Genomic DNA, 15,198 nt, shown 5'->3' on the forward strand with positions numbered 1-15,198 from the left:
CCAATAAGCAACTCTATCTAGTGCCTGTGACACATATTCATTACTTCCTGTATTTTATTATCTAGGTATTAGGTAATGAAACCATAAGTCTCCATACTATACTAAGTTTTATTTCTGTACTACAAAGATTCCTCAAGAGATGAGCCTATGAAACACGCTCACTGGAGGAGAGGACACCATAAATCTTACCACACAGCTTTAAGTCAACAGCAAATTTTCTCAGCAAACTGAATGCTTAAAGCTCCACAAACCCCATCTACTATGCAGACAGTTCTGCCTATAAGAGGTCAATGATGAGATTGGGCCTTTTTTCACATTGGTTAATGAACTAGTACAGAGTTTCTAGGTGGCACTCACTCAGGACATACAAATATCTTCAATGCTTCACTTCACCCATTCCAGCACTAAGATGGAAGCTGCCAGTGGCAATTGGTGCCACTGCTGGCACCTGCAGCCACTATCAATGAAAGCAGCAGATGATGCTGGCACTATTAAAAACAGAGCAATAATGGTCATAAGAAGTTCTAAAGAAAAAACAGGTGAGTTTTTCAGGCAGAAGTACCAGAATTCCTTGAAAAAAAGAAATTCAAGATCTAAAGTTAGAGTGTTCCCCACGATCATGTTTTTAGCCTGAAACTGTACGGTTCTTATGAGACAGATCTTACACTCTTCACTTACGGCAAATTCAGCTTGTACTACATCTTTCAGAACCTCAGAAGAAATAACCAGAGAGAAAAACATTCTAGTGATAAAAAATTCAAAACAGTATTTACAAGCAGATAATGCTAAGAAATTACACTAATTTTTCCATTCAAGGAAGAACAAAGCAGTCTTTACATTTACATATTTGCATGAAATAGCAAACTCAATTTTTATCTTCTAACAAGAACCTACCTCTTCCTTGGGTGTTCTGCTAAGCAAGGGCTATCTGGACATCTTGGTGAAAATCTAGCAGTCAAAACACGACCATTCATCTGAATCCTACATTCAAACTTTTCCCTCTTCTAAATTCCTCAATATGATTCTTATCTGTGAAAAACCAGCAAGTTACAACACAACAGCTTGTGACTACAAATTGTTTTCATCCTGTTGTGTATGTATACCATAGGATTCCAGAGCTCTTATCAGGAGCATGAGTAGCATGATTCACCATCTGATTAACCACAGAGATGCTGAGAGACTTTTGGCATGCGACTGTCTCCAAAACAGATATATTTTATCTACAAAGATGCTCAGAAGAGAATGCAATCATGCTGAAGTCTTAACACAGTGAGGTACTGGTTGCAGGTCTACCTTACTAGGTCACCCTTCATTCAGCAATACATAAGGCTTCACAAGAGAGATACACAGTAACTGAAACTTCTATCAGGACTCGCTCCTCATATCAAGACACAATTTGTCTAGCACATGAGGTACAAGCATGGCCAGGAGGGATGTAACCACTACAGTCACTGAAGCAGATAAAAACTTCTATTAGCTGAGTTTCTATCTTAAAGTAAGTTGAATAGGAGATTTAGACAACTGACAGTGAAGTTTATTGACAATTATGGGATTTTAACACCTAAATCTTCATTTATTACTCCTTAACTGCCAGGAAGCAGACAGCTCTGCACTTAACCATATCCCACCCTTTGTGAGTTGATGCTCTGTCTCAAATACATACAGCTACAAGATGCCTTCTAGACTGTTTCTAAGCGGTCTCAAAGCATTTCTCATCCATGAGTAAATAAGCTAAGGCAGTGAACTATGCTGTAAAGACATTAATAGCAAGCTGTGAGGAAAACGAGCATGAGAAACACACCATGATAAGGACGACGGTTGTACCACTTGCTCTGGAGAGTCTGATATGATCCATTACTGTGAAAATCACTTTTGTAGGCACAGGTTTGGTTCAAAGGAACTGTCAAAAACCCACTGTCACTCCCTCTAGAACGGAGGATTATCACTGACAAGTTGTTCAGGGAACTCACTCTAGTGGATACTAGTGAGGTGTCTAAAGATGCTACATGTCTTTTGTAGAACAGGACAAATCCCAAAAGGTATCTAGGCATAATTCTCAAAACTCTTCTGTTCCACAAAACCCTATCCTTTACACTTTATCTTCTCCCTCAACATCTCATTTAAAAACAAATGCAAAGATGAGAGAATCACCACTGAACTAATGACTCAGTTCTCCCTATTTGTATAGGGGATAAGTCCTTTTTAAACTGCAATGTTGATGTTTTTTGGACGTACAGACTGCAGCTTAAACTCAAGCTGAGGAATCCCAGCACTTCTCAGACACATGAAGTTGTCCATTACTTAGACCTGCAGTCCACCTTCAAGTCCTAGTTCATGCTTATTTTCATAAGAACAAGCCATCTTACAAGTCCCTCCCTGATAAAACATTTAATTCTTATCAACTAAGAGCTATAACTGCCATTCAAGTTTTTATTTTGTTTTATCTCAACTATTACTGCAATTTGTTCTTTGGCTCTGATATATAAACTTATTCTGGTCACATTCACTTTTAAAAGCAGCCAAAACAGTTTTCTTAGTTAGCTTACTGCTGTGTCACTTCTTTTGCTGCATCATTCACCAGTTCCTGTTTACCATATGAACCACGGCAAGATCTTACAAAGAACAACATATTCCTAGCCTTATTCATTATACCTTATCCAAGTGTTGAGTCTCACTTCTAAGCAATATAAAATATCCATACTCAATTTTACCTACTCCTAATGCTACCAAATACATATTTCTCACGGTTTTTTTTCCTCAGGCCTCTCAAAAGATTATTTCTACAGAATAAACTAGTTTTTCATTACTGACATCTCTGACCAATATTAATCACACAAATTATAAAATGAACATCTGGCATTTGCTTTTTCTTACAAAACTCATCATTGTTTAAAGTAACGATTTGTAACTTATCAGAACTTCAGCAAAAATTTCTAAGTTGAGCATAACCACAAAAAAAATCCATTAATATGCACAAAACTAATCTCATATCTCCCCTTAGTATAAGTATAGAATTTTATTTCTACATTATGATAAAAAAGTTATTGAAAACTTTTTACAGATAGCAAATTTTACACGTGGCCTAGATAACAAAGGTCACAAAGTTGAATGAAAATTAGTTACATGCCTAAACAATGAAAATCCTAAAGGGCTGCCTTACACTGGAGACATATTGTAAGTAGTTCTACATCTGGATTCGTATTTCAGCCAAATTAACTATAGCTACAGCTTTAACTATTAGCCAGTGGCTTGGTTTTGAAAGCCTGATCTGTCATGGGCAAAGGTATTTTAATCACTTATAGATTCAGATAAACCATTTTACAGCTCAGCAAGTGGAGGGGGGGGAAAAAAAAAGAGCAGAAAAAAAAAATCAATTACCCTCTGTATGTACATTTGCTTACTAGTGAGTTTCTTGAAGTACCAGTAGTAGTCTGCAAAATGGTATCAACCTCAGCAACATAAGAGTGATGGCTCTTCACCATTTCCCCCACTCCCAGGAAATTTTTCTATCAGCCATCATTACTTAAGATGTCATTAGAACTATGTCCATTTCTGAGTTCACAGATTGTGAGCACTCAATTGAAGTTATACTACTTGATAAATTCATCTGCTTTTTCACAGAACAAAAACCAGGTAGCTGAATCCTCAATGCTATTTCAAAATAGCTGCCTTGTTATCAGTCAGGAACAAAGGAAACACTGAAATAAATCAGATCCAGAGCACCACATGCTTTCTTAACTAAGCCCTTCAGGCCTAATAGCAGCACTATGCCCTCCATTAAGAGCTCTATAAATTATTACTACAAAGAGTATCTAGGATCGTAGTTTAATGTCTCAATTGTTCCTCTGGTGTTCACTGCAGTAGTGATCTAAACACGAGGCCTAGTCAAACAACACCTAAAATTTTGTCAATGTGGCTGATGCACACCACATCCAGTAGCCTCTCCACACCCCAGAGTGACAGAAACACCACCTGCAGCAGCCAGGCAGCCCAGACATTTCAGCTGATTGCAAGAGCAAGCATTTAGCATCCTACAGAACTCACAAAATTTTCCTTTCTTAAAAAGCAGCACTTACAGTCTGAGGCTTCACTAATGAGTAATTCAAACATGGATATTATAAGATCAAATATCGTGTACATTACAGCAAAAAGGCATTTATCAGCACAGCATGTTGAGTCAAGCTAGAAGGTCAAGAGTACCAAGAGTCCTACTGGGCTCAAACAGATACTGTGGTTTTAAGTTAGCCAAGGCTGTTACCATCTCCAGGTACTCATTCCATTGCTCTGCTTAACACAATGCCCTCCAAAGAACAGAAATACTCCATCTGTTCATTTGTTTCTGAATTTCTGTCTCATGCCACACAGTAAGCCAAAAAAGCCGGGTTAAATACCTCTAGACCTTCAATGCTCAAGTCCTCAGGACTGAATAGAGAACCTTAACAGTACTAAAATAAGCCTATGATTAACTTAGAGAGCATAAAGGGCTGGGGAAAAGGGGAAAGAACAGACCACAATTATAAGAACCTCAACTGGAAATTCATTCAATATTCAGTGTAAATCAGAATGTGTAATTTCAAGCAAGCCATAAATCCCATGACACCCAGATCCTGTGAAGATATTTACCTCCAGTCTGCTTTCAGCATACTATTTATGCAGTTAAGTTGGAAACTTAACTGAGTTTTACAGATGAGTATAACAAAAATGAAAAGTGCAGCCACTTGACGAGAAAAAAATCAAGTTACAGAAAAGCAAACTGGAAATCAATTTACACACAAATTCATGCACTATTTTTTGTATTTAGAGAAAAGCTGATACAGTTTTTTTTCTTTCTTAGCAAAGAAGCTGAAGATATGAAACATGTGCCTGAAATTAACTGAGGGATTTCTACAAATCTACACTTTTCAAAACATATACTTCAGGCTCATACCTTCTGACACACTTAGTTACTGTGACAGCATCTTATCTAACCCACCCCAATGTAAATATTCTCTACTTCCTGTTCAGTTACTGCATCTTATGTTTTCCTTGCAAAAGTCAGTTTGATCAACAATATCATTTCAAAGTCCAGAGTTATGTGGAACCAGTATGACTACACGGATATCCTCCTTTAAGTCACAGTTTTAAGTTCATGAAACATCCTCCCTAGCTGTACAGCAAGGCCTAATAGTCTTTTAGGTACTGGACACAATGCACCGGAACACAGTCATTGTTTTGGAAAACATGTTTTTTTAAAAAGAAGCTTATTTTCTAATAAAAACAGTTATCTTTTGAAGCCTTCAAATAGTTCTTTAATACAAATAAATAGTTTTAGTACAGTTTTACATTACATGCAAGAAGGTATTCTGAAAACGAACTTACTGATATAGAAATAGGAAAATATGAAATATTTGAGTCGTATTTGAGTACACGAACCTGTTGTTTAGGCTAAGAAAGTACAGACTAAACCCAGGGCAGGCCTAGCACTGATACGAGCCTTCCTACAACTTCGCCAACACTACTTTGTTGTACCGCTGGTGCACCTGAGGTCCGTCCCAGCCTCGTCGAGCAATGGAACTTGTGCCCCTCGAGCTCCGCGGCTGCTCCTTTGCGGCCGGTTCCCCCTGCAGCGCTGCAGGGCAGATGGAGCCCCGCCGGCCCCCGGGAGCTCCATATGCCGATGGACAGCGAGGCGCGGAAGGACGGCGCCCACACCGGTGCTCGAGGCGGTCTCGGAGCCGCCCGGAGCGCCCGGCTTCGGAGGGAACGAGGCCGGGGCTCGGCGCTCAGGGCCGGCAGCCCCGCCGGACCGGGCCGGCCGAGGGGCCGCTGCCGCCGCCGTTCATCGCCCCCCGCCCTGCGCTGCGGGCGAGCGGCGAGGCCTGCGAGGGCCGCCCCGCTCCCGACGCCGGGACAGGGCAGCGGAGCAGGACGAAACTTCCGCAGCCTCAACTTCCCAGCGCCCGGCCGGGCTGTCCTCACACGCCCCCGGTCCGCCCCGGGCCCCGGCCCGCCGCGTCCGGGTGGGGCGGCTGGGGGTGCCCCAGTCCCCTCGCCCCCCTGGCAGGGACTCACCACGCATTTCTTGCCGAGGAAGCCGAAGAGGCTCTCGTTCTCCTGCGGGGTGAGCAGCAGCGAGCCCACGTTGGTAACCCGCCGCGGGGGCTGCTGCTGCGGGGCGCCGCTCATGGCCACGGTCGGCCCGGCGCTGCCCTCGCCGCCCTGCGACCGATGGCGCCCGCGGCCCCTTCCTCCCCTTCCTCCGCCGCCGCCGCCGCGGCCTCACAGCAGCCGCATCGCGGAGCCTCCCTCGCGGGGCCGGGCAAGGAGGGAGGAGGACAGGGGCGGCGGGGAGGGTGCCGGGGAGCGGGTGGCCGAGAAAGGGGATGCCGGGCAGCCGGGGAGCGGTGCAGCCGCGCCGGAGCCGCTCCGCGCCGGGGCCGATCCCGATCACTCCCGCCCCTAAACTTCCAACTCCGGCCCGGCCCCGGCGGCCGCGCGATCCAACATGGCAGCGGGGGCGGGCGAGACCACGGCGCGCGGCAGCCAAGGGGGAGCCCAGCGAGCGCGCGGCCGCCGCGACCATGCGCCGTGCGGGGGGGAGGGGAGGGCGTCGCCTTCCGCGCCCGCCCCCTCGGTACCTGCCGGGCCGGGCGGTGCTGGGCAGGGGCGGCCAGCGGGGGCGAGAGGAGGACGGGAAGGATGATCAGAGCACGAAGAAAAAGATAGACAAGAAGATGACGAAAAGGAGGAGCGGTCGCTGCCGTAGGGACGCGGCCGCTGTCCCGGAGCCGTGGGAACCGCTGGAGCGCCGCGAGGGGCCGTGCCGCCCGGTGCTGCGGGCCGAGGTCGTGGGGAGCCCGGGTCTGTGGGGGAATCGCCCGGAGCGCGAAGGGGCCCCGACAACATCGCCTGAGCGCGGGGTATCCGGGCCGCCCGCGGGGATGCGGGAACCAGTGTGTGCTGGAAGCCCTTCAGCTGTCAGTAGAACCCGATGTAATTTGTAACTCAAAAAGTCTTTTCTCGTTTTGTAGCAGAAAGGAAGCTTGTTGGCCGCGCAGATTGCCCAGCCGGGGTGTCACTGTTCACAGTCAGCGGGGAGGCCGGGCAGGGGCGTCACCCACCGCCGGCCAAACATTGCCTGCCACAGTCTGAGGTGAAATACCTCAAAATAGTAGATATTTCAGGCTCTCCAGAGGCCAGCTGCTTAGGAGAAATCAGGTATACAATCAACAGCCTTTGTCAGCTAGATTTCTCTTCCCCCTGCTTCTCTCCATGTGAAGGCAGCTAGCTGCGATGAAGGTTGAAGACCTTTCAAAACCCAAAGACCCAGAGCACTGCTGCTTATACCCAGCTTTCAGCTGCACAAAAGAAATGTTCGTGTTTCTCACGTGCAAAGGTGAAAAACAGATATCAAAGTGAGCACCTTGCTAGTTTTCTGTGGTTTTAGGTGGAGAGTGTGTTGGCGTCTCATCCTCTGATAAATTAATTGTCCATGTGGAAGGTGCTAAAGCAATCCCTGCATTGTAGTTTACTGTGCATTGTGGAGGAGAACTGAAGAAGTACAAAAGGAAAGGAACTAGGGAAGACTGGAGGAAAACCTGGGAACACAAGTCTTTATATGAAGATCAGGCGAGGACAGATGGCAGCCCCTTCTGCTCTACTTGCAGGCCCTTTTGCCTGTACTTAAGAGCTTGTAACTGTGTCCAAAAGTGTAAGGAAGGAAGAATATGGAAGAAAATCCTGATTTTACACCATAAAAATAGTTTAAAATGCATGCATATGCAGGATTCCTAAATCTGCAGGTGGCGTGAGTCTCAGTGTAAAGGAAAACCAGTAGGAACCAAATGCTTCCAAAGTACTTCTCAGCAATCCTAGGTTCTTCAGTTTTACGCACTTCCTGTAAAATATACACTTCCTGTGTAAGTATGTGTGTATTTTTAGCAGAATGGGAAATATTTTAGCTATAGAATATTGGCAGCATTTCTTTCATTGCAAATATATGTAAAAAGATGAAACACTTGGAAGCACTTTGCAAGAAGGTATTTTGTGGGATTTTTGGTGAGGTTTCTTGTGGGTTTTGGTTTTTTTGAGGTTTGTTTGTTTGTTTGGGGTTTTTGTATTACATAAACCAAACAATTATTGTATAGCTGAAGTGATTTTGAGGAAATTTACATGCCTCTCTTGCTGGTGGTGTAAATAACCAAAAATATAGTATGCCTTCAATGGGTACTGTCCTCATCTTTTAATCACTTGTATTCCTTGATTATTTTTTCTCTCTAAAAATTTTTGATGATTGTTCCTGTGTAGATCTTGCCATATTGCCTGGGTGTTACAGGTGATGCATTTTGCTTCATACTGTTCTTTTCAGACCAGCTGGCTGGTAGCTATTCTTAAGGGCCTTTTAATCTTCAGGCTCTATTCTTAGGATTTTGTTTGCTTTTTTAATAAGGGTAGCCAGGAAAGGGAAGAAAAGAGGTCTATTTTCAGCCCCTGTGTTTCATTAATTATGCAAAAGCTGTTTCTGTTTTTTGTGTCATGGCTAAGCAGCAAGTCCTGAAGGGAAAGGGAAATACCAGTATTTGTCAATACATCCAAGGGATCCACTGAAAAATAGATCTTTGCCTTTGATATTTATGTTTGCAGTAATTTCAGCAAAACCCTGCTATTTCTGCATACGACACTCAGTTTGAAGCAAAGTTCTCTCAAGGAATGCCACCAAGTAGAGTTACCTGTCTGTATTTTAAAGGAATTGGACTGCTCTTGCTGACTTAGGGCAATTGCTGTTTATTGGAGGCAGTCCTCTGAATTTCTCACTGTGCTCCTTAGGGTTCAAATTGTGATACCCATTGCTGATGTCTATGATCTTCTTGGGAGTATGTTCTTTCATATTTTTCCATTTCAGGATACCAGCTCATAGCACCTGGGTACTAAAATACGTTGGAAATTGCATAATCTGTATCAATATAAGCAAGTGTCATGATTTTAAAGATCTGTATTATAAATACTTATTCAATAAATAAATTTTATTATCCTTGTCAGTTACCTTTGACAGAAAATTGAATTTTGTCTTTAAATGTGAACCTCTACAGTAGTAGTTAATACTTTGAGTTTCACAGTTTAAATATTCACACAATTTCAGAAGTAACATTCTACAATTGAAAATGGAGTAAGAATGTGAGGAAAACTTTCTATCTAAAGTTCATTTTTCTAGTGCTATGAATCATAATTCAAGATTTTATTAATGACTGAACTATATAAATGAAAAAAGAAATAGTTATCCAAGGATTTATTTTTTTTTGTTAGTAGCATCACTGCGTTTCCCAGATCTTGATCTTGTCACACTCCTGATTTTAGGTCATGGTTTGGTTTTCTTGTTTTCCATAAAATGAAGAGACAGTTGATTACACCAAAGAACAAGCAAGGGTAACAGAGAATATGCCTTTCCATAGGGAAAAAAAAAATTCCTACCATCTCTTCCATCTCATGACATTCACAGTGACAAGTGGATTGGTCTGGGACAAGTGCAAACCTCGCTGTAGCGACCACAAGAGCATGGCCAGGGGAGATCAGGAGTGAGAGCTGTGATTACTGTGACCACACAGGAGGGCTGTGTCAACAGGGCAGCCTGGGAATGAAGAAAAGGGAAGAAAAGCGTCTTTCCCTCAATACCCTTTTTGGTTGGGCCTGTAGAAAATACCAGTCTGCTCACTGCAAAACCGCTTGTGGTAACTGAAAATAAGGAACTGTCTTTGTGGTTGGAAGTGGGTTTGCAGCTGTGAAGACACAAGTTCTCTTTTTTGAGTAAATCACATTTTTCTCAAGAGACTCCATTGAGGAGGATTGGATTTGCACTGTTACTGAATTGATGTCAAATAACATATTAGTTATTTTACTGATAATAACCTCGTTCACTTCTATTCTCTGTGTTCTGAGCCTTTAAAAGTTTAGGAATCACAGCCCTGAGAGGTACCCCCTCTGGAGGTAACTGAATCATGTAGGGTTGGTTTCAGATTCAGTCACTGCATTTCCTTGCTCAGAGATTTTGCATTATCTGTTTCAGGTGAGGAATAGTCTGGAAGAAAGAGGATCAAACCTATGGTGTTTTATTTTCTCTGTATTGAATTTGTATGCTGTAGGTGTCAATAACAGAAGGACATGAATTAGCAACAAAAGATGACAAGTTTTATATTAATTGGTCAGTAAAGCCTCTGCTGATTCCATGCAAATGTAGGAAGAAGCTTCCCCCTTGGTGGGCAGGCCGTGCAGCAGTGTGTCCTTGCCGCAAGAGTGAGCAGACTGCAGCCTGAGAACCAATGCTGTGGGACAGTAAGTTCTTTCATTTCTTGCACGAATCCTATCTTAGGTGCCAGCTAGAACTATTCTCTTCCTGTAGTGCCCATTGTATATATCTTTTTGTTTGCTCAATCTTTTCTAGCCCTCATTTTGGACATCATACTGCTTACTTGAAAAGTAATTTGTGCCCTTCCATTTTACTCAACAAAGGATAATGTTGATTTTGCTTTGGATATAGAATTGTACTTTTGAGTTATGGGGAGATCTAGCTCTTTTCAAGAGCTCCTCAGCAATTCCTTTGTGGCCTGAAGCATCAGACTGTATCGCTCTCCTTTTCAAGACTGTGAGGAAGATGGACATGCTGGAATTTGAGGCATCCTTTCTCTCCTCTTACTTATTGATCATTGCCTACAGCAACTGTGCAACAGTTCTGTAGGTGCTCTGCAAATTAGAGGGAAACATTTTTCTTTCCCCAGTCCAGGTAGCATCTAGCCTTGCATTAGAGCTTGTCTTCAAAATTGTATGGCACACGGTTGGTTGAAACACTCTTTTTATTCTCTTTGCTTGGTTTATACCTCAGCAGAGGTATGACTTCTTGAGTTTTACACTCAGCAGTGACCATGAGTGGAGTAAGTAAGTCAGTCTTGTTTTATTCACAGGTATTACAAGGAATATTTATTCCTTCCTGTAAGTTTCCTGACAATTTTTGAATTCAGTATAATGAAACCCCCCTTCAGCCATTAGTCAGCCACCATGGAGCTCAAGAACTTCACCAGTTAAAAAAAAGCAAAAGAAAAACATGTTCTTTCCTTGCTGTGATCTGCAAATCCGTTGTTAGAGCACATTTCCTTAACAACAAAAATCTTGTTCTGGCTTTGAAACGTCAGTTCTTATTTGCAGCGTGACTGACCTCCCACCCTGATCAGCATGGTTCTGACCAGGAAGCCTCATCTTACTGAGAGGAGGGAAGCACAGGCAAGTGCATTCAAAATCCACCCTTTTTACTGTAAGTGCTAAGAACAAAGTACATACTTGCCCTCTAAAATCTGCCTTGAGGTCAATAGTTTGCTCCCAACAGGTCAATGAGCAACTGGCAAATATGTAATGCCACTCAGCAACAATTGCTTTTTGGATCCAGATGGATGACTTAATAACTTTTACATAGTTTTTATTTCTTTTTTTTTTAGATTTTCTTTTTTTTCTTTAATTCTCTCTCTGGCACATAACAACCTTGAGGAGTAGGCATGAACTACACCTTTGTTCTCTGTTGAGGTTGTGCTGGGGCTCACACCAGCAATTCCTTACTGCAGCCCTGTGGTGTGTCAGGGCTGGCCGTGGCCTGCCAGTCCTGCTCTGCTGCTCTCCTGGAGGCCAAAGACTGAGATCCTGTCAAAGGGCAGATTTGAGTCCAGACCTGGTGCTTCTCTGTTGCATCATACTCTTTCTGGTACTTCTTTAATTGTCTTGCTTCTGTGTGGGTTTTGCCAGTTGATGCAAATATGTGGGGGGGAGGGGGAAAAGAGAACAGTCTTTATGCATCAGTGTTCTTGCAGGTGCATGGCTCCACCTCATAAAGCAAGGTTGAGAACATGCATATCTTGATCAGCCTGATTTTTGTGTTTGGGGAGGTTACTTATATAAGCTGCAGGCCAACTAGAGCAACTGGTACAGTGAATTATATTGTTTTTATAGGAAAAAGATAATATACTTTAAAAATCTAAAATCTTAACAAATGTATGCTGTAGGAGTTCTAACATATAAACAAAATAAAATTGAACATGCTTCAAACTGGCTTGAGAAGATGGATGAAAACTATTAATTAATTGTTTATTCAAAACTATGTTGCTTAGTGCATATGATCCATCAGTAAGAAAATCTGTAGTCTGTCCAGTTGTTACACCTCTGAGAGAATTAAGTCTAAAAGTACTTCTTTTTTTTTTTTTTTTTACTTGCATTCTAGTAAGTAAAGACAGTTAAATTTCATTAAGACCTTAGGACTATCTGGAATTTAGCACAGACAACCAAGTTATTTTAATTGGTATATTCGTGAGGACCCTATTATTACTTTCAATTAAGGACTCTTCCCATGGTATGTTAGGATTGCACATACAAATTATGTCATTGCATTATGTGGATATATACTTTGCTCATGGTCACCAACTCTGCCTGAAGGAGAAGTTGTCCAATAAGAACAAACCTACCTGATTTTTTCTTTTATAACTAAAATATTGGTATATGTGTAGCATAGCATTGCTTGAAGCCCTGTATAGTTTTGGTACCCAACTGCCTTTTAAACATGTATGAGAACCCAGTGGCTGATGTGGAGGGAGGAAATGTTAAACTTGAAGAACATCCACAGCAGTCCCCCTCCTAAAACTAACCAGTCTTTAATAAATACTGATTCTGTGTGCTATAGCCTGAAGTAGTGAAATTTAGTTCAGTTTTTACTTTGTGACAGTAAATGTTGGAAGATGTGTAAGTTTTCTTTGTAGATGTCATAGTTCTCCAAGCCTATCATTACATGTGTTAAAATTATATGTGTATATATGAGACAGCTTCAGACCTACCATTTTGAAATGTAGATTTGGTTTTGTAGTGTTTGCTGCAACAGCATAACATGTAACGCTGACCTGTTTTGTCCAGTTAGCTTTCTTGACCTTGAATTTTCTTGTGTCTGTTTAAAAGATGAAATGAAGCATTTTTATTTAAAATACTCTCACAAAAATTAAAGTACAATGAGTTGCTGTTCAATAACTAGAAAACTACAGCACAGCTAATAAGGCTTTCTGAGAACATACTTGCTACTGCTATAGCAGAGGTCATGGCAGGGAGCCAGAGGAGGTTGGTACACAGCTAGGCAACCAGAAAAGAACAAGTTTGTCAGCATGTACAGCTGATTAACGTGAGGATAATTTTCCATAAGCATAGCCTGCAGTGTTTGCTTAAGGTGGGGGGGTTTAATTTTTCACTAAACTTCCTAAAAGCTAAGCCATTTTTAACTGTGGTAGAAAGTAATTTGTTCAATTCAGATGGAATAAAGCTCTGTAAGATTTTTATGCTATTTTGACTCTGCCTACACATTGCAGTAGGCTGAGGTATATTTCACATATAGGCAATATAAGATTATTCCCATGAAGATACATTATGACTATTATTTTTGATAGGTGGTTTTATTTCTACTAATTAGAATGATAAGAACAAGAAAACATGAGAAACATTTAATGGCAGAAGAGGCAGCCTTTAGATATTCTGTTCTGCTTTTGAATGTCATCTAGATTAGCAACATGTAACAGGAAATGAATTAACCTGCTTTTCTATATAGTTATATATATATAGCATAACTCATTGTTATAAATGTAGCATAACTCTGTGGGAATATGAATGGTCTTTTAAGCTTTATGGTGTTCTGTAACCCAAAATCTCTGTTCAAGTATAACTGAATCATAGTTCCAATCTCCAGAGCAGGTTTAGGTGTATTCAACTGCTGCACTGAATCTATACTTCTCCTTTCTCTGGCTCTTTCCATGTGCAAGGTCAAGGCTGAAAAGAGAATATTACCCAGGCCTGTGTCATGCAGAGACTTCCTTCACACTGAAATAACCCAGTGTTTGTCTAAGGAATAGTATAAAGAAGATGGACTAAAATAAATGCATGAACTCTAAACTTTCATAAGAGAAGACAAAAATCAATTCATGTTTACACTGTTGGGTTTTTTTTAAATGAAATAATAACTCACTCAATTCTTAATATTGTTCTTGAATATACAGGGTATTTGCCAAAGTCTATAACCATTTGTGGTTTACTTCAAATATGATGCAACCCATAACCTGCATTCTGCTTAATTTTGCAGTATGAGCTGTTTTTATCCATTATTTATTGTGTTCAGATACGAGGAGGATTAGAACATTAGACAGAAAGAGCACAGTGGCTTTGAGGATGAGTTTCAGAAATGAGATGAAACTGAGTAGTAAAAACAGCTGTGCTTAAGTGTCTGAGTTGAGCATGACTGAAGGGGAGATAGGGGAGTGGTTGGGAGTTGCCCTGGCAATGTTGCCTTGCAAAGGTGAATGCAGGTCCCTGGCACTCCTGGTGAGAGATTCCCTCTAAAGCTGGGGAGGCATCAGTGCCATTGTGCAAGGCCCTAAAGCACTAATTAGGAATAATGTGTATGATTCTCTCTGCCTATTTCCTGGAAGATTAATTTAGATTGGGACAGGTTCAGAGGACAGATAGCATGTCTGGGAGAATAGGAAAGAGGAGATGAGGTACCTTGGTAAAACAAAATGGCAGAAGACCAAAGAAAAGATGTAACAATTTAAGTATAGTATACTTCGTGATCAATGAATAGGTATAATTTCTGTTGACTTGATATAATTTCTGTTCCTACAGAACAGAAATTGTAGTTTCTTATCAATCAACAGTGACTGCATTGTCATTTTTCAGGCGCTGAAGGACTTTATAAGCAACAGGGAGGAAATATATATTTTTTAAAGTAAAGGGTGATGTTAGTTCCAGAAAAGTGTTTAGAATATAATAAGATACATTTCTAGAGACATTTACAGATTCCTAATTATGAGGACAGTCTGTAACATATCTCCAACAGAATTAAGTGGAGACAAAAAGATTACACTGCTTTAAAGCTGGAGCTCAAGACAAAGTGATTCTATACAGTGCTGCTTTTAACACCAAAGGACAGGACTCAATAATTCAGAAAATCCCTTTAGTGTTTCTGTTCATCTTTGTCTTTTAGATATCTTGCTGTCTAAAAAGTAATAATAAACCCAATCACTGCTATGGAAGGAGTTTTAAATCCTTCTGTCTGAGGTTGTCTAAAACTAATAATGTTTTGGGGTCTGTTGAAGAAGAGTAGCTTCTAAACAAATCTGTCAAATATTAATTTAAGTCTCTGTTTTGTCTACAGCAGTG

At 41.5% G+C, this 15,198-nt stretch overlaps 1 protein-coding gene across 1 annotated transcript in view; it reads right to left on the bottom strand.

Annotated features, from left to right (window-relative positions):
• Nucleotides 1-6,478, bottom strand: part of WASL (WASP like actin nucleation promoting factor) — a 52,402-nt gene extending 45,924 nt beyond the window's left edge. Inside the window, exon 1 of the mRNA XM_082279555.1 lies at nucleotides 6,052-6,478. Within this exon, the coding sequence (XP_082135681.1) occupies nucleotides 6,052-6,165 (114 nt within the window). The 5' untranslated portion in view covers nucleotides 6,166-6,478. The remainder of the gene's footprint in view (nucleotides 1-6,051) is intronic.
• Nucleotides 6,479-15,198: the final 8,720 nt, after the last annotated feature.

The sequence above is a fragment of the Coloeus monedula genome, assembly GCF_965178545.1.
Source record: "Coloeus monedula genome assembly, chromosome: 4".
NCBI classification, from domain to species: Eukaryota; Metazoa; Chordata; class Aves; order Passeriformes; family Corvidae; genus Coloeus; species Coloeus monedula.